General features: G+C 38.1%; 1 protein-coding gene across 1 annotated transcript; it reads left to right on the top strand.

Annotated features, from left to right (window-relative positions):
* Positions 1-677: 677 nt before the first annotated feature.
* TERT (telomerase reverse transcriptase) lies at positions 678-27,990 on the top strand (the record flags this gene model as incomplete). Its single annotated transcript, XM_029085664.1, has 15 exons — positions 678-2,583; positions 5,498-5,693; positions 7,703-7,892; positions 10,868-11,050; positions 12,354-12,515; positions 12,905-13,000; positions 15,361-15,446; positions 18,179-18,292; positions 20,133-20,204; positions 22,965-23,150; positions 24,568-24,694; positions 25,041-25,102; positions 26,825-26,949; positions 27,360-27,503; positions 27,893-27,990. Coding segments are annotated over 15 exons (3,747 nt in total), but the record flags the coding sequence as incomplete, so codon positions are not given.

Raw genomic sequence — 27,990 nt, 5'->3', positions numbered from 1 at the left:
AGCTGGATATGAAAAGTGCAACTTTCCCGCCCTGGGAGGATAGAGAAGAGGGGGTAAAACTGCTTGCAGGTGGGTATTTAAGCAGAAGAAACCTCCTTGGAGAGGAAAGATTGCTTTTCTGCCGGAGCTGCTGCGTGCTTGAGCAAAACTGCACTATCGTAGGAGACAAACGTTGTGAGCTTGTTGAGTGGGTTTTAGAATCGTGAGCCGAGTTGTTCAGTTGAACTTTTCTTTACGTAAAAGGAAATGGAGGCCTCAAGAAAATCAGTGTTGGTTCCCTGGAGGTTAGAGCCTGCGTGAGCACACATCTACGAGCACATATCTACGAGCACGTATCTACGGGCAGAGTGACCTGAAGGCCTTGGAGCAGGGAGCCGAGGGGGGTAGTGTGGGGTGTTTCCTGGGTATAAAAACCTGGATCAAAAGGGCAGACGTTAAAAAGACTTCCTTAAAGTCGTAGGCCTATTTTACTGCGTGTAAACACCCTGTGGTGTACTGGAAAATCTTTTTTTTTTTTGGGTACGGCACTTGCGAATCATTGACATTGCTTTGAAAGGGTTTGAACTACAGCTGATGTCTAGGACAGTGGTATCTTGGATGCCTCTTTATTTAAAGGATATGTTGTGCTTTATGGACGAGTCGGTGAGAAAAGCTAATTTTCTTTTTTCTCTCTTCAGTTATCTAGTCAGAGTGAAGTCATCACAAGAGTCGTTCAGAGACTGTGTGAAAAAAGAAAGAAGAATATCCTTGCATATGGATACTCCTTACTGGATGAAAACAGTTCTGATTTCCAAATCATGCCCTCTTCAAATATATACAGCTACCTACCCAATACTGCGACAGAAACTATTCGTATCAGCGGCCTCTGGGAAACACTGCTCAGCAGGATAGGGGATGATGTGATGATGTATTTGTTGGAACACTGTGCGATCTTTATGCTGGTTCCTCCTAGTAATTGTTATCAAGTTTGTGGGCAACCAGTTTATGAACTTATTTCACATAATGTAGACTCATCCCCAGTGTTTGTTAAACAGAGGTTTTCAAAGCATCAACGTAGTAGCTTGCTTGACTATATGCGAAAAAGGCTTCTGTTTCATAAAAGGTATCTTTCAAAGTCACATTGGTGGAAATGCAGACAAAGGCTTGAAACTGATGTCTCCAGCATGGGAAATAAAAAAAAAAACAAGATACAAAGCTTAATGTCTGGTTGCCAGTATTCTGCAAAAGGTGTTTCTAAAGCAAGCAAACAGATCAGAATGGTTACTGAACATCTGGAAAAACAGACTAGCTCCAGTTTATGTTTGTCAGCTATGGCACCGTCTTTAAAAAGGAAGCTTGATAGGGAACAACTTGAAATTCCAGCTAAGAGAGCAAAAGTAGAGGACAAAGTGAGAGAGGAAAAGGCATGTAATTTCACTCCTGATGTAAATCAAAGTAGTTCCAAGAGGTACGGAGCTGGGTATGTAGCATCGCATTATGTAAGTCTCATTAAAAACCCCCACATTTCTGAAAGAAGTAACAGTGATGTGTCTGGTCCTTCTTTAGTTCACACGTCTCGTGACAGGAAGGAGTTTGTGGCAGGTGAAAGCTCTTTCCTGCAAGGAGTTCAGAGTAACAAACCTTTAAAGTCCAGCATTGAAGTGCAAGCAGAATCCCATAGGAAGGAAGTAGAGATGCATGTGTCTAAATCTCAGTTGGATTCTGTACAAATAAAACCCACAGTGGGTATTTCATCAAAATGCAGAAGGCGGGAAAGTCCCCTAGCTCATTTGGCAAAGAAGTTACCAAACACGCTCTTGCGTTCTGCAGTGTATATTGACAGGAAGCTGCTTCTCTATTCTCGGAGGAGTTTCCAAGAATGTTTTCCTAAATCGTTTTTATTGAATCGCTTGCAGGGCTGTCGGGCAGGTGGAAGACGGCTGATAGAAACTGTATTCTTAAGCCGAAATCTGTTGGAGCAAAAGCGCAACCAAAGTCTGGCACATCACAACTGGAGAAAGAAGAGGTTGCCCAAACGCTACTGGCAAATGAGACATACGTTTCAGAAACTGGTGAAGAACCATGGAAAGTGCCCTTACTTAGTTCTCTTGAAAAAAAATTGCCCTGTCTGGATATCTGAAACCAGCGTGAGAAAAACTGAGCTGCCTTGTCAGGCAGCCGTGCCTGGGAAAGCAGAGGTTCATCAGCAAGCACAACAGTTTGGGAAGGAGCCTACTCAGTGTGTGACAAGCAGCAGATGTGAATCTGGCCGCACTGGTGTGCCAGACAACTTGCGCGCTCCTCTTGCCAAATCTGTGCATGGGGAGTCGCAGAGTGAGGAGCAAAACCTGGGAGAGGTGTGTGATTCAGCCCTCAGGGAGCTCCTCAAGCAGCACACCAGCCACTGGCAGGTGTACATCTTTGTGAGGGAGTGCCTGGAGCGGGTCATCCCCGCTGAGCTTTGGGGTTCAAACCACAACAAGTGCCGGTTCTTAAAAAATGTGAAAGCATTCATTTCCATGGGGAAGTTTGCTAAGCTTTCATTGCAGGAGCTGATGTGGAAGATGAGAGTGAATGACTGCATGTGGCTTCGTCTAGTCAAAGGTACTTCTTAAAGAACTAAGTGGTGGGGGTGTCAGATGTCTGGTGTTCATGTTTAAGGTGGGAAGGGGAGGGGAGGGTATTGAATCCGAGTTCAGTTGTTGGGTTCATTGGTAATAACCATGGCTGAGAGGAGCAAACCTGGTCGCTCACCATCTGTCAGCTTGCTAGAGCCATTCTCTAGGAATGGGACACCCTTCCTGAGCATTGCTTCAGGCTGGGTAGCTGGTGGTGCAGAGGTCAGCAGACTGAGTGGTGGTCCCTGACTGAAAGCTGTCACGAGGGCATCAGCTGATTGCTCCAGATTCTTCTGTTCGGTTCTCTTTTCAGATGATGACAGGTAAATCTTGCTTCCTTGAAGAAGTCTTTCTTCAGACACTATCCTCGCACTTTAGGCTGAAGCTGTTGTTCTTTGGTTGATTACTGTAGGATCTAAGGCATGTTGTCATTTTTCTGTGCTTCCATTCTCCCATCTAGGCAATGTGGATTGCACTTTCTTAACTGGTATGTTTGCAGTATTTATTCTTAACCTGGTGATGTACTTGGATCCTACAGTAATGTGAGCTGGAAATGGTATTCCTTTTCAAAAGCTGTAATAAGGTTCTGAACTTACTACAGGTTCTTTGTAATGTAGGAGGAAAATAAAAAGGCTCATGTTTGAGAACTGATGTCAGAAATTGGGGAGGTCACATTTCCATAAGAAACTGTTAATTCTAGCAAATCTGTTGATTCTTTATTCAGAAACTATGTCTTAACATGATTTTCAAAATGCTGAGGAGTTAAATGCTTTTAAAAAAAATTTGTAAAGTACACTTTGGTTCATAGTTATTTGGAACATCTTACCTTAAAAAATGTAATACCTTCTTATTCTCTGGCCTTATTCTAGGAGAAGCAACACACTAGCTTGATTTTAATTTTAATGAAACTACTCCCTTGTGCTTCAAGTCTAAACACACATTTAATTGCTTTGCTGCACTGTAGGTGTTTCGGGTTTTTTGTTGATTCAAAAGTGGTAGTAGTGGTTTCTTGTCAGTTTCCTGAATTGCAGTCATCATTTACATCTGTTGTGAAGAGCTTAGAAAACAAATTATCTAGTTCCAGGACAGCTGCTTAACAACACTCTGATGTAATTTGTGCATTACAACTGCATAATGCAACTCTTCAGTTAGAGAATTTTCTAACAATCATTGGATTTTTTTCATTGATGTTACCTGGCTTCTGTTGAAGTGAACACTGTTTTATCTCTTCATGGTAGTCTTTTCTTAGGTGCTGTAAATACATGAAAATGTCTCCGCCCTGAAGCACACAAAAACCAAACAGGGTAGAGAACTGGAAACTTACTTCAATTTTATAAGTTTCAGTTTTAAGCCTCAGCTCTGTTGTGTCAAAATTAAGCTATTTTTAACACATTTGTGCCATAATAGTGATTTGTGCTATGCAGCTAAACTAATATTTCTGTATGATTTCTTTAAATTATCCTCTTGTGTTTTACTAAATTCAACTCTTTAATTAGAAAAAGTGTTATTGGAAGTTGGCAAAAATTCAGTATTGTAGCACAGGGTTTTATTCATAGAATCATAGAATGTTGTGAGTTGGAAGGGACCCACAAGGATCATGAAGTCCAACTCTTGCCCTAGTATAGAACAATCCCAAGATTAAGACCATTTGTCTGAGGGCACATGTTGTCCAAATGCTTCTTGAATATTGTCAGGCTTGGTGCCATGACCACCTCCCTGGGGAGCCTGTTCCAGTGCTCCACCCTCTGGGTGAAGAACCTTCTCCTAATGTCCAACCTAAACCTCCCCTGGCAGATCTTCCTGCCATTTCCTCTGGTCCTATCACTGGTCGCCAGAGAGAAGAGATCAGGACCTGCCCCTCCTCTTCCCCTTGTGAGGAAGTTACAGACCGTGTTGAGGTCTCCTCTCAGTCTCTTCCAGGCTGAACAATCCAAGTGACTTGAGCCTCTCCTCATGTGGCTTCCTCTCTAAGCCCTTCACTAATTTAGTGGCCTCCTCTGGACACTCTCCAATAGCTTTATATCCTTTTTATACTGTGGTGCCCAAAACTGCCCCCAGGACTCAAGGTGAGGCCGCACCAGTGCAGAGCAGAGCAGGATGATCACCTCCCTTGACCGGCTCACAGTGCAGTGCTGGATGCAGCCCAGGACATCCCAGGAAGTTGGTCCTCTTGCCAGCCAGTGCACACACATATTTAGACATCACTACAAATCTATGCGGCCTTAAATTTGACAGTAGCTAGGAATGTTTTGGGTTCATAAGTTTTGTGCCATCTAAATAAGTGCTGATGGACTTCGGGTGATTTTTTTTTTCTTTTTTTTTTTTCTTTTTTTTTTAACTGCAGCAATAAGTTTTATATAGGATGCCTGTAATAAAGCCTAACCCTGAAATTAATTTTCATGTAATTGGGAAACCTGAATATCATTCTCATCCCCAAGTCATCCCAGTTTAATTGTTATTTTTACAATATACCTAAGTATTTTCATTCTTTTGCTTTTTTTTTGTTTTTAGAGTTTTATATTGTAGTAGGCTTATTTCCATTTTACCTGTCCCTTCACAATAATCTTGCAGTTGTGCATTGAATGTCTTGCACAGTCAACGTTGGGGGAAGAAAGTCAGTCTTTGGGCTACTAATGGCATGTATTCGTATCCTGTACGTCAGTTTGTCACTGCAGATTAGTTTCTGTGTTTGTACTTTAAGCTTGGGTCGGCCACGTTATTTAATACCAGTGAAAATTTGAAGCAGCATCTGTGCAGTTGTTTGTATTTGCTTTTTTTCCTTTCCATTAACCTCAAGCTAAGAAAAGCGTTGTGTGGGGTTTTTTGTTTGTATGTTCTGTTTCTTTGCTAATACAAAGATTTGATACTTACTGTAACTACCTTTGAATTGTTTATTGAAGGTGATCACTTTGTTCCTGCCTATGAACATTGTTTCCGTGAAGAACTTCTGGCTAAATTCCTGTACTGGCTGATGGGTACCTATGTTGTTGAGTTGCTCAGGTCATTTTTCTATATCACCGAGACCATGTTCCAGAAAAACATGCTTTTCTACTACCGAAAGTTTATTTGGGGCAAGTTACAGAACATTGGAATTAGGTAACGTTAGAAAAATAATCAAACATTAATGGAATATGTGGAAATCTCATGTTTTGTACTGTAAAGTTATAATTCTGCTTTCATTTATTGCCCATTTATCCTTCTTTTATTTGCTTAATTTCCCAAAAGAAAATTCCACCTGTGACTGTAATATACACAGCTTGTGAATTCAGAAATATTTTGTGTGAGAAAACTGGTTCAAATTAATAATCCTTGGGTAGGAGAAGAGAAACCTTTGCAATAATTAAATCCATAATGAAGAGGATTTTGTTTTGATAAGTCAGTTTTTTACACCTTTTAACAATGAGTAAAGCATAGTGACAGAATCCCAAAGTAACCTTGGGAAAGTTAATTTAAAAAATATTTTTCTTCAACTGCTTTATTTTAAAAAACAAAAACAGACCTCTGCTGAAATGCTGTAATACTCTATTCATAAATTCAGACAGTAGCTGTGTGGTTTTGGTTTGTTGGGGTTTTTTTAAGGTTGAGGGATTTAAAAACTGTAGCTTGTTTTTTAGTGCAGCTGTGGAATTCCATGCTGCTTTTTTATGTCTTAGAAATGCATGCATCTAAATTTGCATTCTCCCTTCTGAAGGGATTTGAATTGTGTCACTTCACTTCCCAGGGGAGCATCCTAATCACTAGGCTATAGGGCTTTTTGGAAGGGCACATTTTGTCCTTCTGAAGCAATGCAGGAGATTGATCCAGGTCTTTTACATTGCAAGTAGGCCACTTTAACAATAATAATCTTAAGTAAAAACAAGGGCTTTTGCACGGCCTCCTTTTCCTGCCTCATTGCATGGGAAAGCATTGATTTGGACTAAGCTACACTGAACTGTAAATACTGAGGGCGTATCTTGAGGGCGAAACACATTTCCTGGTGAGATGGACTTAGGAAGCTCAGAAGCTCTGACTTTGGAGTCTTCTGTTCTTCGTTATTCTCTGCTGTTCACCTTGGCTGATGCCTGTTTAGCAGAGAGGTTCTTTTGAATCATGTTACTGGATACCTGAACGCCCTTATGTTGTATATATATCCTGGTATCTCAGTTCAGTATAACTGTTAATAGTACATCCCCAAAATGTTGGGAGTAGAATAGCCCATTAGAGTGTGAAGTCCTTCCCTAGATCTTTCCTAACATAGTTTTCTATTCATAGAATCATAGAATGGTTTGGATTGGAAGGGACCTTAAAGATCATCTAGTTCCAACCCCCCTGCCATCAGCAGGGACACCTTCCACTAGAGCAGGTTGCTCAAAGCCTCATCCAGCCTGGCCTTAAACACTTCCAGGGAGGGGGCATCCACAACTTCCTTGGGCAACCTGTTCCAGTGTCTCACCACCCTCACAGTGAAGAATTTCTTCCTAATATGTAATCTAAACCTCCCCTCTTTCAGCTTAAACCCATTTCCCCTTGTTTTGTCATTAGTTGCCCTTATGAAAAGTCCCTCCCCAGCTTTCCTGTAGGCCCCCTTCAGGTACTGGAAGGCCGCTATAAGATCTCCTCAGAGCCTTCTCTTTTCCAGGCTGAACAGCCCCAGCTCTTTCAGCCTGTCTTCATAGGAGAGGTGCTCCAGCCCTCGAATCATCCTGGTGGCCCTTCTCTGGACTTGTTCTAACTGGTCCATGTCTTTAACTTTGTTAATGTCTTTCAAGCTCTGAAACTCTGAGAAATAATCCGACTTTCTGTTGTCTTGTATAGAAAATATTTCATAAAGTTCAAATATACTCGGCTGATCTGTGCTTAAATTTTCATTTGTGTTAATTAAGTTTTTTTAAATTATCTTAATTTGCACCAAGCAGAGATGTGTGCTCTCTTATTATTGTATTACATTGTCACTGAGATACGGTGAAATTGTTCTGAAATTCAGATTTTTGTGTCACTTTCTGCAGAGGTTAGTATTCATAATTATCTTCTTATTAAAATATTGACTTCACTTATTATAAAGAGATTACATGCTTTAAGTTACCTCCTTTCCTATTGCTGACAGTAAATCTGTATTTGTATTTTAGAAACCATTTTGCCAAAGTACATCTACGTGCTTTATCTTCAGAGGAGATTGAAACTGTCCGTCAAAAAAAAATTGTTCCTGTGGCATCAAAGCTCCGGTTCATTCCCAAAGCAAATGGGTTAAGACCCATAGTTAAAGTGAGCGGTGTTGTTGAAGCACGAGCATTCAGCAGGGAAAGCAGAGAAAAGAAGGTTTTTAATTTCTTTATTGTTTTCTGTGGGTTTGATGTAGGCAGCTAATAAAGTGAGTGAGGTTTTCTGTGTTACATAAAACTAGCTCTCATGTGGTGAACTGGATCATTCAAATCAGAGTGACTGAATCAGAGTGACCTTCTGCAGCTTAGCTTCTCCCTTCCCAGTGCTTAATTACCATTAGCTTCCAATTCCAAAATCATGTATTTCTGTTTGCCAGCCTGTCTTAAGGAAATGATTCTGTATCAGAATGGCATGGCCTCTCAGGTAATCATGTTTTCTCTCTCTTTCCATGCCTTTCCCTCAGGCATGCTAAGTCTGTCTGGTTGTGACAGGCATTGGCCACCTATGGGAGCAGAAGGATAGAAGTCTCGAAGATACTCAGTATTCTGAACTAATGTGTCATATTTGTTTGTCACACGAGAGGGTGAGGGATGGATGGGTGAGTCCAGCTTGTTGGGATTTACCTACATACTGATGGTGCATGTTCATCAGCTAGTTGGCTCTGCTGCCAGGTCAACCCAGGGGGTCTGAACGGGGAATTGGATGTGTTACAGAAGAAGGTCTAAGAAGAGCGAAGAAGTTGGATCAAGCGTAGCAGGGAGATGGGAAGGAAGCTGGGAATTATATCAGTGTGGGAGCAGAGACAGAGCATGCAGTGCACAGAATAATCTATTTAACAGGCTGGTTAACCACAAGACATAGTGGGAACTCAGTTTCACTATCTTGCATAACTGCATTAATTGTTTTTCCTTAAGGCTGAGTCCCATTTAGTGCACAAGATTAAATGTTCTCCAAATGAGTGAGAGGTCAATGGCTCCTTAGTACTTACTGTTCAGTATGTGATCCCAGACCAGATTTTCAGGGCATCAACTAAAAGCTGTTCTGAAATGTTATTTCTTCCTAGTCTTTCTGTGACAATCAGAATGCCAGATTTGAGAGTATGCACACAGTTAATTTGGAAATAGCAGCAGTGCTTTAATGGTGCTTTAATAATGCTCCTGTAACAGATCTATCATAAAGGATGACATGAATATACTGAAGAAGATGAAGGTTCAAAGTCAACCATGGTAGCTGGTCAAGTGGTTTGAGCTAATCTGGCTCCCCTGGACCTGAGAGGGAGTATCTATATCTGCTGAAAAGTGCAAGCAATAGACTTCTGTTGGAGAATGCTGACAAAAAACAGGACACTAAGTTTTTCAGCTGTTAGACAGACCTCTGTCCAAACTGATCACAAAGCATAGCTCATGATTTTCTTAAAACCATGAAAGAGAAGGTGGTGGTAATGTTACTTCTCAGATAGTAGGCTGAGACAGAGAGAAGCATCTAGTGCAAAACTATCATCTTATTCATGAATTCAGGGCTTCCAACTAATGGAAGTGATGTGGTCTTTTTTGTTTTCTAGGTTTTGTTTTGTTTCAAAGATTTTTCGTATTTACTTTACATCCTTTTTCCTTTTTTGTTCAAACAAGTTTTTTGATTTTTTTATTTTTAATGGGAAACTCAAAGCACTGGGAAGCAGCAGGGTCCTGAAAGATCTGATTTGTCTTTTTTACTGCCTTCTGCAGAGATTCCAGCTGATCTTTAGGTTTTGCCAAAATGTTAACAACTGCAGATTAGATCTGTTCTGGGGAATTAAGAGGCTCGAGGGAATTCCTTCTAACGTGAAAATGAAGAGCTACTGTGAATACTGCAACTCCAGGTCTCTTGGGTCTTGTTCAAACTGAATTTGAAACCAGTCTTGGTTTTCTTTTATTCACTCAATTGCTAACACCCAGATGGCCATCAGCTTTGTGAGAAAGTGAAGGTGTGCTTTTTGTGAAAAAGCAGCCATCCTGGGATAGGCTCATTAAGAAGGAAAGAAGGAACTTTTCTTTGGATGATTTCTTTGATCTTGCTGTTTCTGTTTACCTTTGAGCTACATCTCTACCCTTTTGACTGTTTTTCTTGTGAACTTGGCTGTAACAGAAAAGATAGCACTGCAGTGATTCAGGAAAGCATCTTGATATTCAGAAATCTTTGTTTGATAAACTGGTCAAAAACATTTTGCAAGATCAGCCAATGAATGAACATAATTACTTACCATAAGTAAAACACCGAAGTTGGATCAAGCTGTTGTGGAGGCCATGGCAGTAGTACAATAAACATTTTTGGTGTGCTTTAGTTTTGCCAGTTTTTCACGGAAACCTCTGCAAAAATCAATGTTTTCAGATGGATTGGAATGCTTCCATAATTAATAGTTTCAGTGTATCCATATCATGATCACAATACTGCCATTGAGAGTAAGAAACCTTTAATGTTCTGTGTATACATTTTGGAGGATTTCTTTGAAGTTGTAAACTGATTCATAAGTGTGCTACGTGTGCGGTTTGTTTATTTTCTTCAGTAGCATGGTTTGCCCTTTCAACTTTCTTTTATTGCCAGGTCTGTCAATATTTTTTTTCCTCAGGGTGTTTACAGAGCTAATGAACCTGCACGACTTCATTGCCACTCTGCTGTATTTTATTATTCCCGTAGCTGAGAGTTAAATCTTTGTTAACATACTTGCATGAAGTACCTCCAGAGCATGAAGTGATGGCACAGCTGGAGTTAGCCTAAGTCTCGGGGCGTGTTCTTTTTGCTGCTCTTGTTGTGGTGATAATCTCCAGCAGAGAGACTGAATGATATTCAAGAAGTTACTTTCTAATTGGTGGCAGTTTTATTTGCTGGAGGCCATCTATTTATCTCCTTAACTTACTCCTTGATTTCCAAGAGTCAAGTACAGGAAAAACATTTTCCATAGGATTTAAATGTAAAAAAAAAAAGTAGTTACTGCAGCTATATTCAGGCTTTCTGAAAACTGCAGTTGACAAAAATAATAGATATAAATATACAAGTTTAATCTCATATTTCATTTAAATACAAAATCTGTGTATTTCGCAGAATTTAATATGTTTCAGCATACTTTAAGGTGATTCTCTCTGGTTTCTTTTTAGATGCATCACTATAACACTCGACTAAAAAATCTGTTTAGTGTGTTAAATTATGAACGGACTATAAACACCAGTTTTATTGGCTCTTCGGTGTTTGGCAAAGATGATATCTACAAGACATGGAAGAAGTTTGTTACGAAGGTTCTTGAATCAGATGGTGAAATTCCTCATTTCTACTATGTAAAGGTATGTCTCTTTGATTACACATTCAAGCAAACTTTTCAAAGTGAGCTTGTGCAGGTACTTTTATAGCTGTAATAGCTGTGATCTGAGTGCATAATTATTTCTTTTTAAAAATAAACTTTTGTGTGTACCTAATGCAGACTCTGGTTCAGTTTTTTTATGGGCGGGGTTTTGGTTGCTTTTTTGAAGGGGGGTGTGTCCCTGCAGTATCACTTCCTTTACTTGGATATTTTTCTGTCCATCTTTCAATCATGGAGCAGCTCTTGCTTCTGCACATGCATCGAATTTTTGCAGTTATATTTGCTTCAGTGTAAAAGTAGGACAAAAATATAAACTCAGATATGCTTTTAGGGCCTTCTTCCCAAAGGAAAACCAGGAAAAACTTGCTATGTGCATTTGTGTGAATTCAGCATCTTTTTAAAAATAGGTCTCTTCTATCTCAGTATCCTTAGTTTCTGTTGAAAATGAACACTTGAACTCTAGTGTCTCTCCAACAAGTTTCTTCTCCCACTTGAAAAAAATGAGTGCTTGTATCCCACTGTTTGAAGGAATTTCTTCTTAAAAATTTTGTTTTTCCGTTATGTCTAGCAGACAGTGTTTTGTGTGTGAGCTCAATTCACAGCTTTGAATTGGGGCAATTTATACACATGTCTATAAATTACACAGTTTTACATATATTATAGTGGGCCTTCTCTCCTGTGCTCTCATACGTCAGTTGTCATCCTGTCCTGAAATTACTTTCAGTGATTGTCTTACCTTTCAAGCCAGAGTCATGTCATTGACATAGTTCTTCTAAGATTGTTGCTTCTTCAGAATGTTTTGAATTTTGACTATGACAAGTAAAAGCAGAGTTAAAGTTGCAATATGAGGATTTAGGAAAAGTAAAAGCTCTGGGTTTGCAGCTTTCCAAAATCCTAAGATGCCAGCTCCATGATCATATGGAGAGGAAGGTTTCTTAAAATATTTAAACATATAAAAATGTCAGCAATAAAATTTAGTTGAATGATTGAAGGTTCAGGGTTAGATCTAAGGTTGCATATGGTATAATCTTTTATTAATAACAAGAATTGTGCTAAAACTGATGGTTTGGTTATCCCTTGTAAGGGAAAACTCATTGATGAGTGAGGAAAGGTTTTTCAGATAAGCATTGAAGTCACAAATTTGGACTGGATGGTGCATTAATTTCACTCCGCTGTGATTTATCCTTCAGTCTTACTGAGATACTACAATACTATTTTTTCATACTGCAACAGTGTTTACAGTGATACTGGTGAATACATAGTGGAAGATATTTCTTCTATTTCAGGCTGATGTGTCCAGGGCTTATGATACCATTCCTCACAATAAACTTGTGGAAGTGATTTCACGGATCTTAAACCCTGAGAAAAGAACCGTCTACTGCATACGGCGCTATGCTGTGATTATGATTACCACAAGTGGAAAAGCCAGAAGGTTCTATAGGAGACATGTATGACTTGCTGATTTCTATTTGCTGCTGTAGATATGTTTTGGTCCAAGGAGTATTTTTGTTTATAGCTTTTTTTTTTATAGTCACAATTTGAATTAAGCAATTACTTCATAAACTCTTTTTTTTAATCAGTGTTGGATATTTTCCAGCAGAAGCAAAGCTTCTTTTTACTCTATTTTTTACACTTTTTACTCACCATTAGTAAGAATAAAGATAAATGTGTCATGGAAGTAGAGATATGTGAGGAAGATTTTTCATTTTAACAATAGCAGAATTGTTGGATTAAAATAATGCAACTAGACTGGCCCTTTGACCTTCACTGAATAAAAGAGTCTGGTGCTGAATTTTCTATTGCTTTTGTAATTTATTTCTTTACACTCAAAATACAGGTTTCTACTTTCAAGGATTTTATGCCAGACATGAAGCAGTTTGTGTCCCAGCTTCAGGAGAATGCCTCATTGCAAAATGCAATAATAGTTGAACAGGTAAATATTGAGTGGCTTTTTTTCAACTGAAAAAGAAAGCTACGGAAGAACTAGAGGAAGACTGGGATTTTTAATTGCATGCACATATTATGTGGTGACACCACCTCTCTTCTAGTTACCCAGCACCTTCTGTAGAAAGATTTTTGTCATCTCTTTGATGTTTGTAACAGGCTGTCAGTGTTCAGTGGAAGGAGTGTACCCGACAAAAGATCTGACAAAATCTCCTTCTAGACTTTTCCCAGATTTTCTCACTGTTTGTGAGATCTCACTGTTGTCTCAAACTTTCCTTTTAGACAGTGTTTTCTTTTTTCTTTCCTAAGTCCATTGTTTATTGCAACAGTTCTTAAGTGAGAAATTAGTACAGAAGGGCTTCAACACTTCCTAGGTCCAAAATACAGAGAAGTAAGAATGAGCAAAATGTATTCTAAATTAAGTAGCTAAGGAAATAGATGTGGCATCTTGAATAGCAAATTGCACAGAATAGAAAAATGGCACTTTTTTTTTTTTAAAAAAAAAAAGCTTATTTTAATGATTACCTGCCAAGGTCAATAAGAACAAACGCTTTCTTAGAAGAGTTAAAAAGCAGCACGAAACAAGATTAACTCTTCTATTTTTAGTTTAAAGAGTTTTCTCACTTTCAGTGAATAAAAGTACAGTTAAAAATGATATGTATTTTAAATTTACTCCAGCTTCTGTTTTTGTTGCAAGAAACAAGCATCCTTCTGTTGTTCTAATTCTTGTGCAGCAGAGAGCTGTACTAATTCCAATTGTTTGTTCTCAAGACTTCTTTCTGTGCAATGAGCATGACAGAGAAAGGCCTAGAAGTAGATTATATGCTCAATCAGATTTTTTAATACATTTTATTGCTTGGTATCATGGTGTTGTTCCATGATAACAACCTACAAGATTCCCATGCATCAGATGACCAGACAGGTATTTTCTCACAGGCTACTTCCTCTTTACATTTTTTTTATTTTCTAAACTTGCCAGTGGAAAATTTTGACATAGAGTAATTTATGCTTCTAACATACAAGTAAAATGATCTTGTGTATCTGTGGACATAGGAGTAGGATATACAGTGTGGGTGGTACACAATTCCAGGATCCTACAAAGTGCAGAGAGCCTAATGAGTGCATGGATGAAAATGAAAACTAGCTGGATCTATGGTGATGCGTATGTAGGTTTTGTTTTGTTCTTTTTTTCCAGTGGACATCTGATTTAGATAACTATGCTAAATATTGTATGAACAGCAGCATGCTATTTCAAAATATTTTGCATTTGAAAACAATTTGTGTGTGTGTCATTACTTTAAAAAAAAATACTGAGAAAAAGTAACATGTCAGCCTGGTTATCTGCACCACAGGTGCATCGTGTTAGCATTTCAGTACAAATAACCATGATCTTGCATAGCTCTATCAAAAGCTGAATGCGTTTGTCTGATCTATGCAAATAGGAAGTAATTTTGCTTTAATTCTCATGGAGTCATTGTTAAAGGGATTTAAATGTCTCTAAATTATTTTTTTTATTATGTAATTTTTTACACAAAAAGCTTTATAAATATTAGGTCGACAGTCACATACGAAATTGTTGGTAGTATGTGACAAAGAATGGGTTTTGCAGCAGAACTGGCAAGTGAGTGTATTTACACGTGGGGAATCATGAAGAACATGACAGATACAGAAATTGTCCTGCAAGATAGAAAGTGACCAAAAGAACAAGGTCTCATACATTGTAGTAATCCAATATAATATACCAGCACTTTAAAAAGTGGTTTTAGATGTTATATTTATGTTACATACATGTAACACCGATCAAAACTGCTTTTCTCCTACAACAAAACAAAAAAGAACTGTACCATTCGCTTTTTTAGTGCAGCTTTAGAGCAGCTTTTTAGTGTGTATGTTGAGGTCTCGCTTTTCTCCTACAACAAAACAAAAAAGAACTGCACCATTCACTTGTTGGATGTGAGCAGCTTTTTATTGTGTATGTTGAGGTCTCAGTGTTTGGTGTTTTGTTTCTTACCTTAGCGGTTTGAACTACTACAGTCTCACTCTCCATAAAAAATAGTGAATCTTTTCAGGGTGGTGAGACACTGGAACAGTGTGCCCAGAGAGGTGGTAGAAGCCCCATCTCTGGAAACATTCAAAGTCAGGCGGGAGAGGACTCTGAGCAACTGATCTATCTGAAGATGTCCCTGCTCACTGCAGGGGCATTGGACTAGATGAGCTTTAAAGGTCCCTTCCAACCCAAACTGTGATTCTATGATTAAGGTTTCTGTGTATCTTTCAAGTTTACACTATATTTTTAGTTTCAGTACGTTTCTAAAGTACAAATCTTGTTTTGTTTTGTCCCATTTCTAGAGCTTAACTTTTAATGAGACAAGTTCCAGCCTATTTGCTTTTTTCCTTCAAATGATACATAACAATATCCTGGAGATTGGGAGCAGGTAAAAAAGAAGTTAGTTTTTCTTTGTATAGTGTTTGCTTCATTTTGGTTGCTTGTTACTCTCTGTTAAGCAGAATACTTTTAATTGGCTTTGGGGATTTTTGATAGCTCTCTTTTAAAGATTTTTATTTTGTGTTAATTTGAAATTTGTTTATCAGTTTAAGTTCCGTAAAAGCGTGAAGAGTTTGGAATCACATTTGTATTTGAATAGAATTTCTCTTTCCCACCTGGATTATGTTAACTATACACAGAGTGCATTATACTAAAATACGTAACCATCTTTATTTAAAACTGCAAATGTAGCTCAAAAAAAAAAATAAAAATAAAGTGTTGGAATCCATAGTGATGGACAAAAGCAAGGTAATATCCAAGCAATCCTGCAAAATCCTTATTAGTCATTTCCCTGTAGTGCAAAATTAAACCTTTTCTGCTGGAATTGCTATTTGGCAAGCTGCAATAAAAACAAAAGGCAATAACAATACGAATTCAAATTACTGGCAACTCCAAAACTAGGAATCAGATGTTATAAAGAGTAATAATGCAGATTTCTTCTTGTGTTGCTAGAAATGCTGATTTGGTATTTACATTTTGCCTTTAGGCAGCAGATGTGTGTACCATGTCTAGAAAGCAAGTACTTGGATGATTTTTATTTATAAATTCAGAGTGAGGTATATTAGAGTGAATAGCTTCTTGCTCTTGAAAAAATACCTTTATTTTAGAATAACTAACGTCACAGAATTGAGGGAGCGGGAGAAAAGCTTTCAAGGAGGCAAATAGAAGAGTGTTTATAGATTTTTCTGGTGTCTTACACTCCCTTTGTCAGGATCCTGAGAATGCTGACATGGCATGCCATTAATAAGGACTGACATCAGTATGTTTAATAACAGTTTAATGGTTTGAAGGAAACACACCCTGACAAAGCCAGTTTCACAGTTACATAAATTCAGTCACAGCTTGGCTGAAAAAATAGTTTGTCCTGGAATGAATTTGCCCTTTTTAAGTAGCTCATTCTCATTTGTTAAAAAAAAAACAAAACCCTCCAAAACTGCAAATGAGGTTAGTAAATGAATACATCTTTAACTGATGGTTCTCAAAAAGCCATTGCAGTTAGTCAACATTGACTTAATGTTTTGAGAAAAATGCTGATTGTTGAGCTGGGGACCTAGAAGGAATCATAATACCATTTAATACATTTACCAAAAGTCTGGAAAAATGTAATATTACTGCTATAAATTTTTCAGATGACTCAAAACATAGGTAAGATCTCTGCTAGAATGTCGTATGTGGCTTTAGTGTCCCGTTGCATAATTTAATTTTCTTCAGTTTCACTAAACCATTCATATATTAGTGGTAGCATGGACATTGTAATAGTACATCTCACTACTTCAAAGGAGTGTTGTGAAAATAATACCCTTGGGTTTTGTGGGGCATACTCGTTCTGTTGCTGCCAGCATAGAAAAATCCACAAGGTAAAAGGGGAGCCCTGTCTTCAGTACCATGTCTAGGTGTGATACGTTACTATTACAATGTGTGTTTTTACTGACTTTATACAGGTAACAAGATAGGGGAAGTATTAATGAACCTCCCCCTGGCTATGTCTAAATGAATTCTTTGAAGCCATGAGAAACAAATCAAGATTTTCTGTTTTGCAAAATGTCAGTGGGCAACTTCAGTGCACTTTTCCAGGGAGAGGAGGAGATTGAATATAATTACAAATAATAAGGATTAGCATTTCACAGAATGTAGTGGTTTCTCTTAATTAGAAGTAAGATAGCTTTATGCCTGAGCAGTTAAATGATGAAATAAATGTGATTTATAGTATAGCTGGGATGTATAAAACCAGATCACATGCTCTATTGTGCTAAGACATCAGAAATTTCCCTAAAAGTAAAGTGATACTAATTTGTGGAAAACAAAAAAAACCCCTCCAAATGCAAAAACACAAGAAAATATTTTCCTTAGCCAGATCATGCTATGCAAGTATAAACAAAGAATAAACACCTCAATTTAAATTATTGATGTAAATTATTTCATAGTTAAACATTTTTACTCTGACTTGTGCTGCTGAAAGAGGTTTTTTTTTTCCCCCAGGAAACTTAGCAAGAGTTAATAGTGGTGAACATTTATATTTGAATTTAATGTGGTTGTCTGCTGTTTCTGAGAAAGTTGGAAGTGTTCCATCTCAAAATTCATCTGAATTTAATCCTAATGTAGATGTACAGTATGAGCTTCAGCCTATGGATTTTTAGTGGACACCTGCTAGGAACTGTTTGGAAAATAATTAAAAATAAATGAATGATAGTTTGAAAGAGTTGTCCAGTGCACTTTGTTTCTTGTACAAGAACACTTGTTTTGAAGCTATGTAAGATGTAACATAAAGAATTACAAAGCTTAAATGAAGGGTGGCTCTGCATCTGAAGGGGGAAGGAGGCATTGGCATTTGAGGTCAATTATAACATTTCTTTTATTTAATGACAGTTGTCTACTGGAGTTTGTTATTAAGGAATATGTGTCTTAATGGTTTCTTTCACTGTTTAACTTAAACTTTCTGGAGCCGTGTGTAGATTCCTAGAGGAAAGAACAAACAAATTTAAGGAAGGCTGACTAGCAAGCATGTAGCGTATTTCTTATTGAAGCTTGAGGGTTATACTTGGAAAAAGAAAATAAATGTTTAATGGCTATTGAAATCTTCTTGTTGCATGTTTTGATTTTTTTTTTTAAATTCTTTACTAGGTACTACTTACAGTGCTGTGGAATTCCACAGGGCTCCATTTTGTCAACCTTACTTTGCAGCTTGTGCTATGGAGACATGGAAAACAAATTGCTCTGTGGAGTACAACAGGATGGGTAGGGCTGTTCTCTACTCTGTTACAGTAATGCATAACATAGAGTATGTATGTTGTTAGTAAATTTGTTTATGGTATATATAGTATAGTATATGTGTGACACTTTCTCTCAAGTTTAATTTTGAATCTCAAGGATTTACATCTCTCCATTAGGAAGTGTGGTGCACACAAAGATCTCTACAGTTTCAGTGTCACTGTGGTTGTTTTGTAGGGGAATTTCCCTGTTTGTCATAAGATTGTGAAGAAAAGTGCTCAAAAGAAGCTGTCCCAGATCTGTGGGTGGCAGACATGTTCTTACAGAGTATTTAGGGATGCTGTAAAGAGTCTGACAAGCTCTTCTACATGTAAGAAGTTTATGGTTCTTCCACACTCATTCCCACAAAACTTGTGCTCTTTTATCCTCAAACAAGATGAGATGTTCATTACAGGCTCACTGATACTTCAGGCTTCTGTCTGAGGGCTCTCCAATCCAGCATCTGTAAGCCTTAACATTTTGTCAAGGTCACAGCTTTATTGCAGGTGTTTACAAGTCATGTTGGTTCTTGTTTGAAGCTCTGTGTGGCTCTTTGTACATCTTCTACATGTTTGTGCTCATGCTTGCTTCTTAGGAACTTGACAGAAGACTAGTCTGGTAAAGCTCTACCTCTTTATTAGCCATAAAAACGTTAGGGTCCCTTTTATCTGCTACCAGCTGAATCCCAGATTAGGGTCTTTAGGCAAGAGCTAGACGTTGGTGAGCCCCCAGAAGCTTGTCTGTGTTCACACATCTCCCTCCATTGCTGTGAATTCTGTCCTAAGAAAGAAAACAGAAACTACGTCGTGTATAGGAATACTCTGGATAAGAGCATCTGCCTGGTGTCTCTTCTTGGGAGGCTCACAAGGTAATGTGAGCCTTGAGCCTGAAAGTCTCAGAATTTTAAACATTTCTCTACACAAGTAGTAGAGTTCTTATAAATACTAGGATGCTGTGATGATGTGAGTATAAACAGCTACCTTTTGCTTCCAAAGGATTTTGTTTATATATACTGAAATTATGAAACTGATTCAAAAGAATGAACTTTATATGTAGCAGCTGTTTTTATGTAGAGAAGGTTTTAGAATGTTACTTAGCTGTCTGTTGAATGATTTTGACAGATTCATTTGGCCTTTAAGGCAAAAAAAAAAATAACATGGCTATTGATTTGGCTTGGCAAAGCTGCAGCTGATTGATCACAGTGATGGCAGTACTTCTGCTTTGAAAAGGAGACTGGACAAGATAATCTCCAGAGCTTCCTCTCTGTGATCTGCTAGGCAGGATTTGTTAGAAAAATATGAGCATGCTTGGGACCTGAATTCTGTTGAAAAAGAAAATTCCAGCCTTTACAGGGGTAGACTGTTGTCTCCTACACTCAAGTTATAGCTTCACAAACAAGTTATTCCATGGTAAAAAAAGATACAGAATTAGAGCACATAAAGAATCCAGTATCTGTTTGTGTACCTGGTATTACACCTCCTTTCCTTGTGTTGTATATTAAGATACTGCAAATTCTCCCTTGGAAAAGTGTAAAACCCTGCATACAAGCAGCTACTGTGGGGTAGCTTGTGTGCTGTAAATTCCTGTCATGTTTGATGTAGCCAGCCCCTTTGCTCTCTCTCTTTTTCTTTTTTTTTTTTTTTTTTTCCATTTCTTTTTAGGAAAGAAGCAGAACTGAGAATTTCTTCGTGATACTTGATTTGGAGATCATATTGGACTCTACCTTCTTGTGAAAAAAAATGGGCATATTGTTGCTCTGAACAGTATGACAAAAATTTGAAAGGATTACATATCAAAAAATCTAACATCAGTTTCTTCTTGATTTCAGAGTCCTAATACGCCTTATTGATGACTTTTTGCTGGTTACACCACATTTAATGCAGGCAAGAACTTTTCTAAGGTATGTTGTTAAAGATATGATCTTCAAAGTAATATACATTAACACCTTTTAGGTAATTCTTTTTCATCTTTATACATGCTTGTACATATAGGTGTATTTGTTTATGGGTTAATAATCAAGGGCTGTTGGAGTTCTTGATGGTAGCCTGTGCCTGGCAAGAATCCCAATAGCTACATTCTTGATGGCCTGCTGACAATCTGTTGCAGCTCAGATGGGGATTCCAGCTGAGGTTTAATTTAGGGACTTAGCTACTGGCCATGGTGGAACTTCTAGCTAACTTCACACTAATTCCATGATGGATTTAGTAGTATAGACTAACCAAAGCAGCTGACAGTTGTCTTTAACACCATTTTCCCCTCAAATTTTAAGATGTCTTAGTTAGATTCTAAAAATGTTTTAATTGAGCAGACATGCTGCTGCCTTCTTTTCCCAGGGAAAGAATGCAACTTTCCTCTGATTCAGTACTGCTAAGAATTTTCTGGTCATTAATATTCTGGGGTGAGTATTTTCAGATACTGATAGCATGGCAGCGTGCAGCTCATGCAGAAGTTTTCAAACAGTAATTCTTTAGAGTGCTTCAGGATTCAAAGGAGAGGTCTTGAAGAAAAGCTTATCATCTGCAATGCAGCCAGTTGCATCTTGCTGTTTAACAGTCAGAAAGATGCAGCTCTGTTGTGAGCCTGAAAGGTGATGGGGAAATGAATTAAGTATAGCTTGAAGTATAAATTGTACCAAGTAGTGGATAGTGTACTTTTAAGACTTCTTTTGTCCTCATTGCCATATCAAAACAGAAAGAAATTTCTAGGAATGTGAGGATTTACAGTTCTGGAAATGATAAGTCAAACTAAGAGGCTGGGGATGCCTCAAGCTATTAATCTCTACATCTTTTCAGCATAATGTCACTTGCAGTAGCATTGCAGATATTGTCCTACTTGCCCTTTGAAGTTATCAGCGTCTTTGTTTTTGACCCACAGTGGGACCATGCGGTCCTGCACTCACCCCCCCACCCGGTGAGATGGGATGGGAGACACAAGAAAGGGGACACGGGATTAGGATGAAGGACAGGAACAGCTCACTCACCAGTTATGGTCATGGGCAAAACAGGCTCAAACTTGGGGAAGAAAAATCAATTTAGTTAGTTGCAAATCATCTAAGTAGACGTAACAACCACATCTTACAGCACCTTCCCCCACCTCTCCCTTCTTCCTGGGCTCAAATCACTTTGCTCCCGATGTCTCTACCTTTCCCCCCAGCGGCACAAGGGGACAGGGAATGGGGTTACAGTCAGTTCACCTCTGCCACTCGTCCTGGCATGGAAGTCCAGGAACAAGATGTTCCAAAGCAAGCTTCCCATGGAGTCATGGACCTCTTCAGGCTCAGCTCCTGGGTCCAGTATGGGGACATCCACAGGCTGCACCACTCACCTCCCACTCTGGGGCTTCACACCCGCTCTGGCAGTGAGTGACTCTTGGGGTCCCAATTCCAGTCACACTTGCCCTCAGGCTCAACTTTTCTGCTCCAGTGAGGAGTCCTTCATGGCCTACACATGGGTCTCTGCTCTGCTGTTGAACTTAACTTACATGGGCTGCAGAACCTCCTTTGCCTTTTCCTCCTCCATCAGGTGAACTGGGTGTCTTGAGGTCCTCTGCCCCCCTTCTCCTCTTTTCTCTGGCAACAATGCTCTCTTTCTGTCTGTCTGTCTTTTGGTTTTAGCTGATGGTTGTCTTTTGTTCAGGTCAATGGCCTGTCCTCCAGGTTCTCTTTACCTTCTTCTTTTCAGGACAGTCCTTCCCCTCACAAATATGGACTCACAGAGGAGTTTCTCTAGTGCTCATTGGCCCAGCCTGGGCTGGGGGGTCTCTGCCTTGGAGCCAGGGGAGCTTTTTGCTCTCACAAGGCGCCTCTTCCCCCTACTGCCAACAAAACGCTCCCCCCCCCACCCAGCACATATATCAATTTCTGGCACCAGCTGTGTTGGTTTTCTGTAGACAGTCAACCTCTTCTGTACAAGTTTTCCAGAACTGCTACAGATCCTGTGAACTCTCTGTCACAAATAGAATAGTAACTGTTTTTTCTAATGTAGTATTAGAACTGGGAGACTCAGGAAATTAATTTTGAGGAGACAGCATTATGACTATTACTTTCCAACAAGAAGAGCCTGCCTCTTCCTCTGGCTTTTTAAGAGGATGAAGCCTGCACATGAATACATTGCCAAGTAAGACAAACTGCTGCTAGTCCATGAGATGACACTTCTGATCAAATGTGTAGTAGGTAATCAGCAGGCATTCTGGCAATGAAGACATCCTTAGGGAAAACTTTGCAGAGAAAGTTCAAAACTTTTCATCAGATAAATGAGGTTCCTGTTATGTGGATTCTCCTTGTTTTCATTAACTTTCATAAACAATAACTCTTCATCTGTCTTTTTCCAGTGATTTTTATCTCAGTGGTTTCTGCGAATGTTGTTTATGCAACTTGTCTCAAATGTTTCATGTCTAAGTTCTTAATTTGCATTAATTTGTAAAAGTTTTTCTCCATTATCCTCATATCCCTAAGCTTATTTATTTATTTTGTGTATTTATTTACCTATAATATCTTCATTTTTGTTTATTTCTAGCTATTGTCATTAACCAGAAGAGTTAGACATCCCTTTATTGTTTGGTTTCTGTCCTTTTATTCAGGGTTGTATGTGTCTTGCAGCATGGTGGGGTTTGTTGTTTGCTTTTTTGGGGGAGTTAGGCTAACTGTTTATATCTATTTTAGGACTCTAGCAACAGGTATTCCTGAGTATGGCTTTTTAATAAACCCCAATAAGACAGTCGTGAATTTTCCTGTTGATGATATCCCAGGATGTTCCAAATTTAAACAGCTGCCAGATTGTCGTTTGATCCCATGGTGTGGTTTATTATTAGATATACAGACACTTGAGGTTTACTGCGATTACTCCAGGTAAATAAAGCCATATACTCCAGTGTCAGCGTTACAGTATATTGTACACAGTGTGAGAAGCACAAAGGTGTCTTGGGAATGGTGTAGTTGAATTACCTGCAAAATAGATTTCACAATTCTGTTTCTTATGCTGCAATTTAAACATTTTATTCTGCTGTGCAGCCTGCTATTGTCTTCATTCTGTCATGGTGTAATGTACGTACAATTAACATCATCAAATGCGGCACAGGTTGCTAGTGACCAGAAGTCATGTACCATATGGTGACTACGTGGTTCTGAGAAAGTTTATTGAGTCACCTCAGTTCAGCTTCTGTCACCATTATGCACTGTATTGTACCTGGTATCATATAACTACATTTATTCTGAAATTGTTATTTTTGTACCTTCCTAGAAGAAGCAGTAAGTATTACGTGAAATACAGATTTGGTTTAATTTTATATACACCAGAGGGACTAGTAATCCTTTGAACATCAGAGTTGTTCTCTCTGGTACACTTCAGATGGTAGCATAGGGGCTAAGTAATGTCTCTTTAAACCAGCAACCTTGGGTATATACATAGAGCAGTCTGAAGTGGCATAGAACTTGGGACAGGACAATGTATCCTGCTGAAAAGCTCTGTAGACCCTTTACAGGTATTCCTAGAGATGGCATTAGACATTTACTAAAGATTAACCAGAAGAAACTGTTCAAACTGAAGGATAATACTGCTGTGATATTGACCATACTTAGTATAAACAGCCCATGCATACACTGAAGTGGGAAATTAGGCGGAAGTTTTCCATCACCAGAGTGGTGACATTCTTCAGTAGTCTTCCAAAACAGCAAAGCTTGGTCACTTTAGGAAAGGAATTTATATGACGTGATTTTCTGTAACAACAAGAGGACTAAAATCAACAGCCAAAGAGGTTTATTCACTAGCTGTGTTTCCAAAAGAAACAGCTTACATTGATAAGGGCATTAGTGCTACTGGTGTGGGAGACCCTAATGAGAATCCTGAGGATGTTTGTCACGAGGGCTGCCTTGCTTTTGATAAACTTAAGTAACTACAACGCCAGAGTGAACTGAGGTGGCTATCACAGAGTATAGCCTGATTGTCATTGGAGTCATTAATGGTATGTTTAGACAAAGTGCTTTGGAAATACATCCAGTTTGTGCTTAAGATTATTAATTTGTTTTTTTTAGCAGGGTGAATTATTCAGCCCTCAGGTATTGAAGTTGTTCCTTAGCTAATAGCCTTAATGCCACAATATCCAGTTTTTTTCTAAATTGAATTTAGTTATCTTTTAGCTACTGGCTCATTGATTAGCAGGCAATCTCTGTAACACGAGAAGTTAAATGAGGCTTACTTTGCAGAATTTAATTTAGTCTGTTAGCCCATGGAGTTTGTTTAACTACTTTTTTTTTTCTTTTTTCCCAGTTATACTTGTACTTCTATCAGATCAAGTCTTTCCTTCAATTCAAGTAGAACAGCTGGGAAAAACATGAAATACAAATTGATTGCAGTCCTCAAACTGAAATGCCATTGTTTGTTTCTTGATTTACAGGTGGGAATATGGAAATGAATATTTGGAAATATTGTGATTAGTAATAAAGACCATTAAAACTGCTTTGAGTTCTATAAGAGTTGATTTTGAGAAGTAATACATATAACTTGGAAATGTTGACATCAACTAAAATGGGGGTCTCGGCTCCTTCACAGTATTGTTACTTAGATACATAACAGAACTGAGCCTTCACAATATTGTTACTTAGATACATAAAAGAAATCTTTGAAGTTTAGCATCAAATATTTTTTCCTCTAGATCTCTAAATCATCTTATGCAGTTGAACTTTACAAGTCATAGTATGACACTAAAATATTCCTATAACTCTCTTTCTATTCTGTTCTAGATCAACAGCCTTAGAACAGTTTTCATTAACATCTACAAGATATTTTTACTTCAGGCTTACAGGTAGGTCAGTGTCTTCTGCAGTAACTCTGAATATTTCATTACTCTTTCTTGACACATGGAGGAGCTACGGATTAGGAAAAAGTGTGCCATGAATGTGCAGTGGTAAATGTCAGTAGTAAGTGACGTTATTCTTGTTACAACACTGATCTTATGCAATACTATTAGATTCAGGATATAGGATTATACTGATGTGTTTGTTTAAGTGACACTTCACTAAATGGATTTTCATTTTCTCTGGATATTGACAGCTGACCTCAAGAAAAGCAGTCTGTTTTGCTGCAGGAGGATGACAAGAAGCCTTATCACTCATTAACAAGTTTATATTTAGAACTCTGTATCTATTAAAATCATATAGAACTTTGACCTGTATAACTTTGCCTTAAGTGAAGTTTCATTCTACCAAGTTAGTTGCAGTTTCCTGGCTGCTGCTGACTTAATTGCTCCTTAGCTGGTAATATCTTGTTTTTTGCGAGCTGTTCTTGACCAGCAGAGGAAGTGAATGTTTTCAACAAGGATAAAGGGAAAGAAATCAAAACTCATAAGCAAGCCTGGAGAAAATGCTAATCTCTGTGCCTTGAAAACTTTGAATGATTGGCAGCACCAAGTAATTGTTTGTTTATTGTTTTAATGCAACAAAGATGTGAGAGATGCTTTCCTCTTTATAGAAATCAGGTGTTACTCTTTTGCTAGGCTTATACTTGTTAGGAGGTGACTTTTCAGTTTTGTTCTTAAATTCAGCTTGGTCCACATTCACCCTGTGTCATCCTTGTGTCCAAGAATTGTAACTGGACTTGTCTAGTCCAGCACTGTTGAGTAAAACTCTTAAACTTTGTGTTGTTACATGACTTAGTTTTTCTCTGATGTTGGACATGACTGCTTAGTTACTTCTGTTTGTTTTTATGGTAACACTCTAATAAAGGTCTTTACGTTAGAGTACCTTTAAAAAACTGTCCACCATGCTAACAGCATGTCAGATTTATTCAGCTGGAGCTCTGTGATGCAGTGTGGTATTTATGTTTATCCTTTAAATATTTTAAAATTGCACAATTTATTGAAGTGATTATGCTGGGTTAGTTTAATAAACAATATATATTGTTGAGTAATTAAAATTCAGCATAGTAATTGTTGACTATATTCAGCATAAGCAAGATTATAATGCCAGTCGGGGGGATGGGGGGGAACACCAGCAATTTTAAAATATGTCCAAACAGGGGAACAGAGGTGGAGAGTGTACAAGTAACTTCCATAGTACTGGCTTCCAAACAGACAAAAGAGTGGGGATTCTGATCTGTGGAACACTACATCATTTGAAGGTCTGTTTTCCTGAAAAACAGAATTTGTTGTAGGGTTTTGTTTTGTTTTTTCTTCCTTCTGCACTATCATATGGGTGTCTCTGGCTGTATGGTCTGTGATATGGAATGGGTGAGGATGTGTAGTTTAACTTTCCCCACACATAAGATAGTTGTCATCATCAGAAGAGAATTCTATTACCAAGGCAGATGGCTTCAAGATCTTTCAGCACAAAATTTACAAACAAACATCATATGTGTCTGACACTCCTGGGATGTGTCTATATAGGAGAGGTGTGGTATGCTAACAGTGTTGATATAGCTAAAGACTGTTGGGTGCTTTTAAATATTGCATAGTGCCTATGGTATGTAATCTTAGTTTCACTTGAAATTGCAAATGACTTGTGATTAAATAGGCTGTTTTTGTCAACAGGTTCCACGCATGTGTTCTCCAACTTCCGTTCAACCAGCAAGTTAGAAATAATCCTGATTTCTTCCTCAGGATCATCTCTGAGACTGCATCATGCTGTTATGCTATCCTGAAAGCAAAAAACGCAGGTATAGTATGTTAATGGCTGTGAAGCAGCATGTTTGGGTTTGGTTTTTGGTTTTGTTTTGGTTTTGGGGTTTTGGTTTTTTTTTTTTAGACAAATAAAATGTTTTGAATGTGCAGTCAGACCATCTAATTTTGAGATCAAGAATGGAAAACACAGTGTGTATGATAGGCAACACAGTGTGTGTGATAGGCATCACAGTGCATGTTTTTTTTCTTAAACTCAATTTTCTGAAGATACTAAAATAATTCAGGTTTTACTTTTTAGTTCTCTGCTGACATAGGAGGCTTCATTGACTAAATAAGTTTTTAGTAAAAAAATCTTGGAGTGATTTTATACAAAGAGAGGAGAAATCAGACTTACTTCTTAATGCTCATAATTTTCAGTGACATTATTTTCATGTTCTGTTTCTAGGGGTTGCTTTAGGTAGCAAAGGTGCATCTGGCATGTTCCCTTTTGAGGCAGCAGAATGGCTCTGCTACCACGCCTTCACTGTCAAACTGGCAAACCACAAAGTTGTTTACAAATGTCTACTTAAACCCCTAAAAATCTGTAAGTATTCCATTATTTTTACAGTTTGAAATAAGGTTAATTGTAATAAAACTTGGAATCTAATGGATTTTTAAAGTTTTCTTATCATAAAATGTTGTTCTAAAATGTACATTAATGAGCTTTCTGATGTTAATCATATTTATTAAGTTGGCAAATTCAAATGGTATGTTTTTCAGCACTGCATGTTCTAGAGCCTTGTTCTTACAGGACAGTTGTTGATACTTGGCACTCAATAAGTTTGTACAATTCAGAAAACTTAATAAGATTGGGTTAATCATATAAGCATTCTCAGCAGGTTTAACTAAATGAAATATGATTGCTCAGTTTTCTATTTAAAAAAAATGTAGATTAACTGGTAACTAAATAAGTTCCTCTTACAAAAAAAAAATGTCACCGGGGTCACTTTGAAACAGAAGCACTTGCTGTGCTGCATGTGCTTCATTGTAATAGAGTTGAGTGGTGGTGGCAAATCTCTGACTCTTCTACTCAGTGA

This window comes from Antrostomus carolinensis, unplaced genomic scaffold, assembly GCF_000700745.2.
Source record: "Antrostomus carolinensis isolate BGI_N321 unplaced genomic scaffold, ASM70074v2 scaffold20546, whole genome shotgun sequence".
NCBI lineage: Eukaryota > Metazoa > Chordata > Aves > Caprimulgiformes > Caprimulgidae > Antrostomus > Antrostomus carolinensis.
The sequence above is the reverse complement of the archived record's forward strand: the minus strand, read 5'-3'. Positions and strand labels throughout refer to the sequence as shown.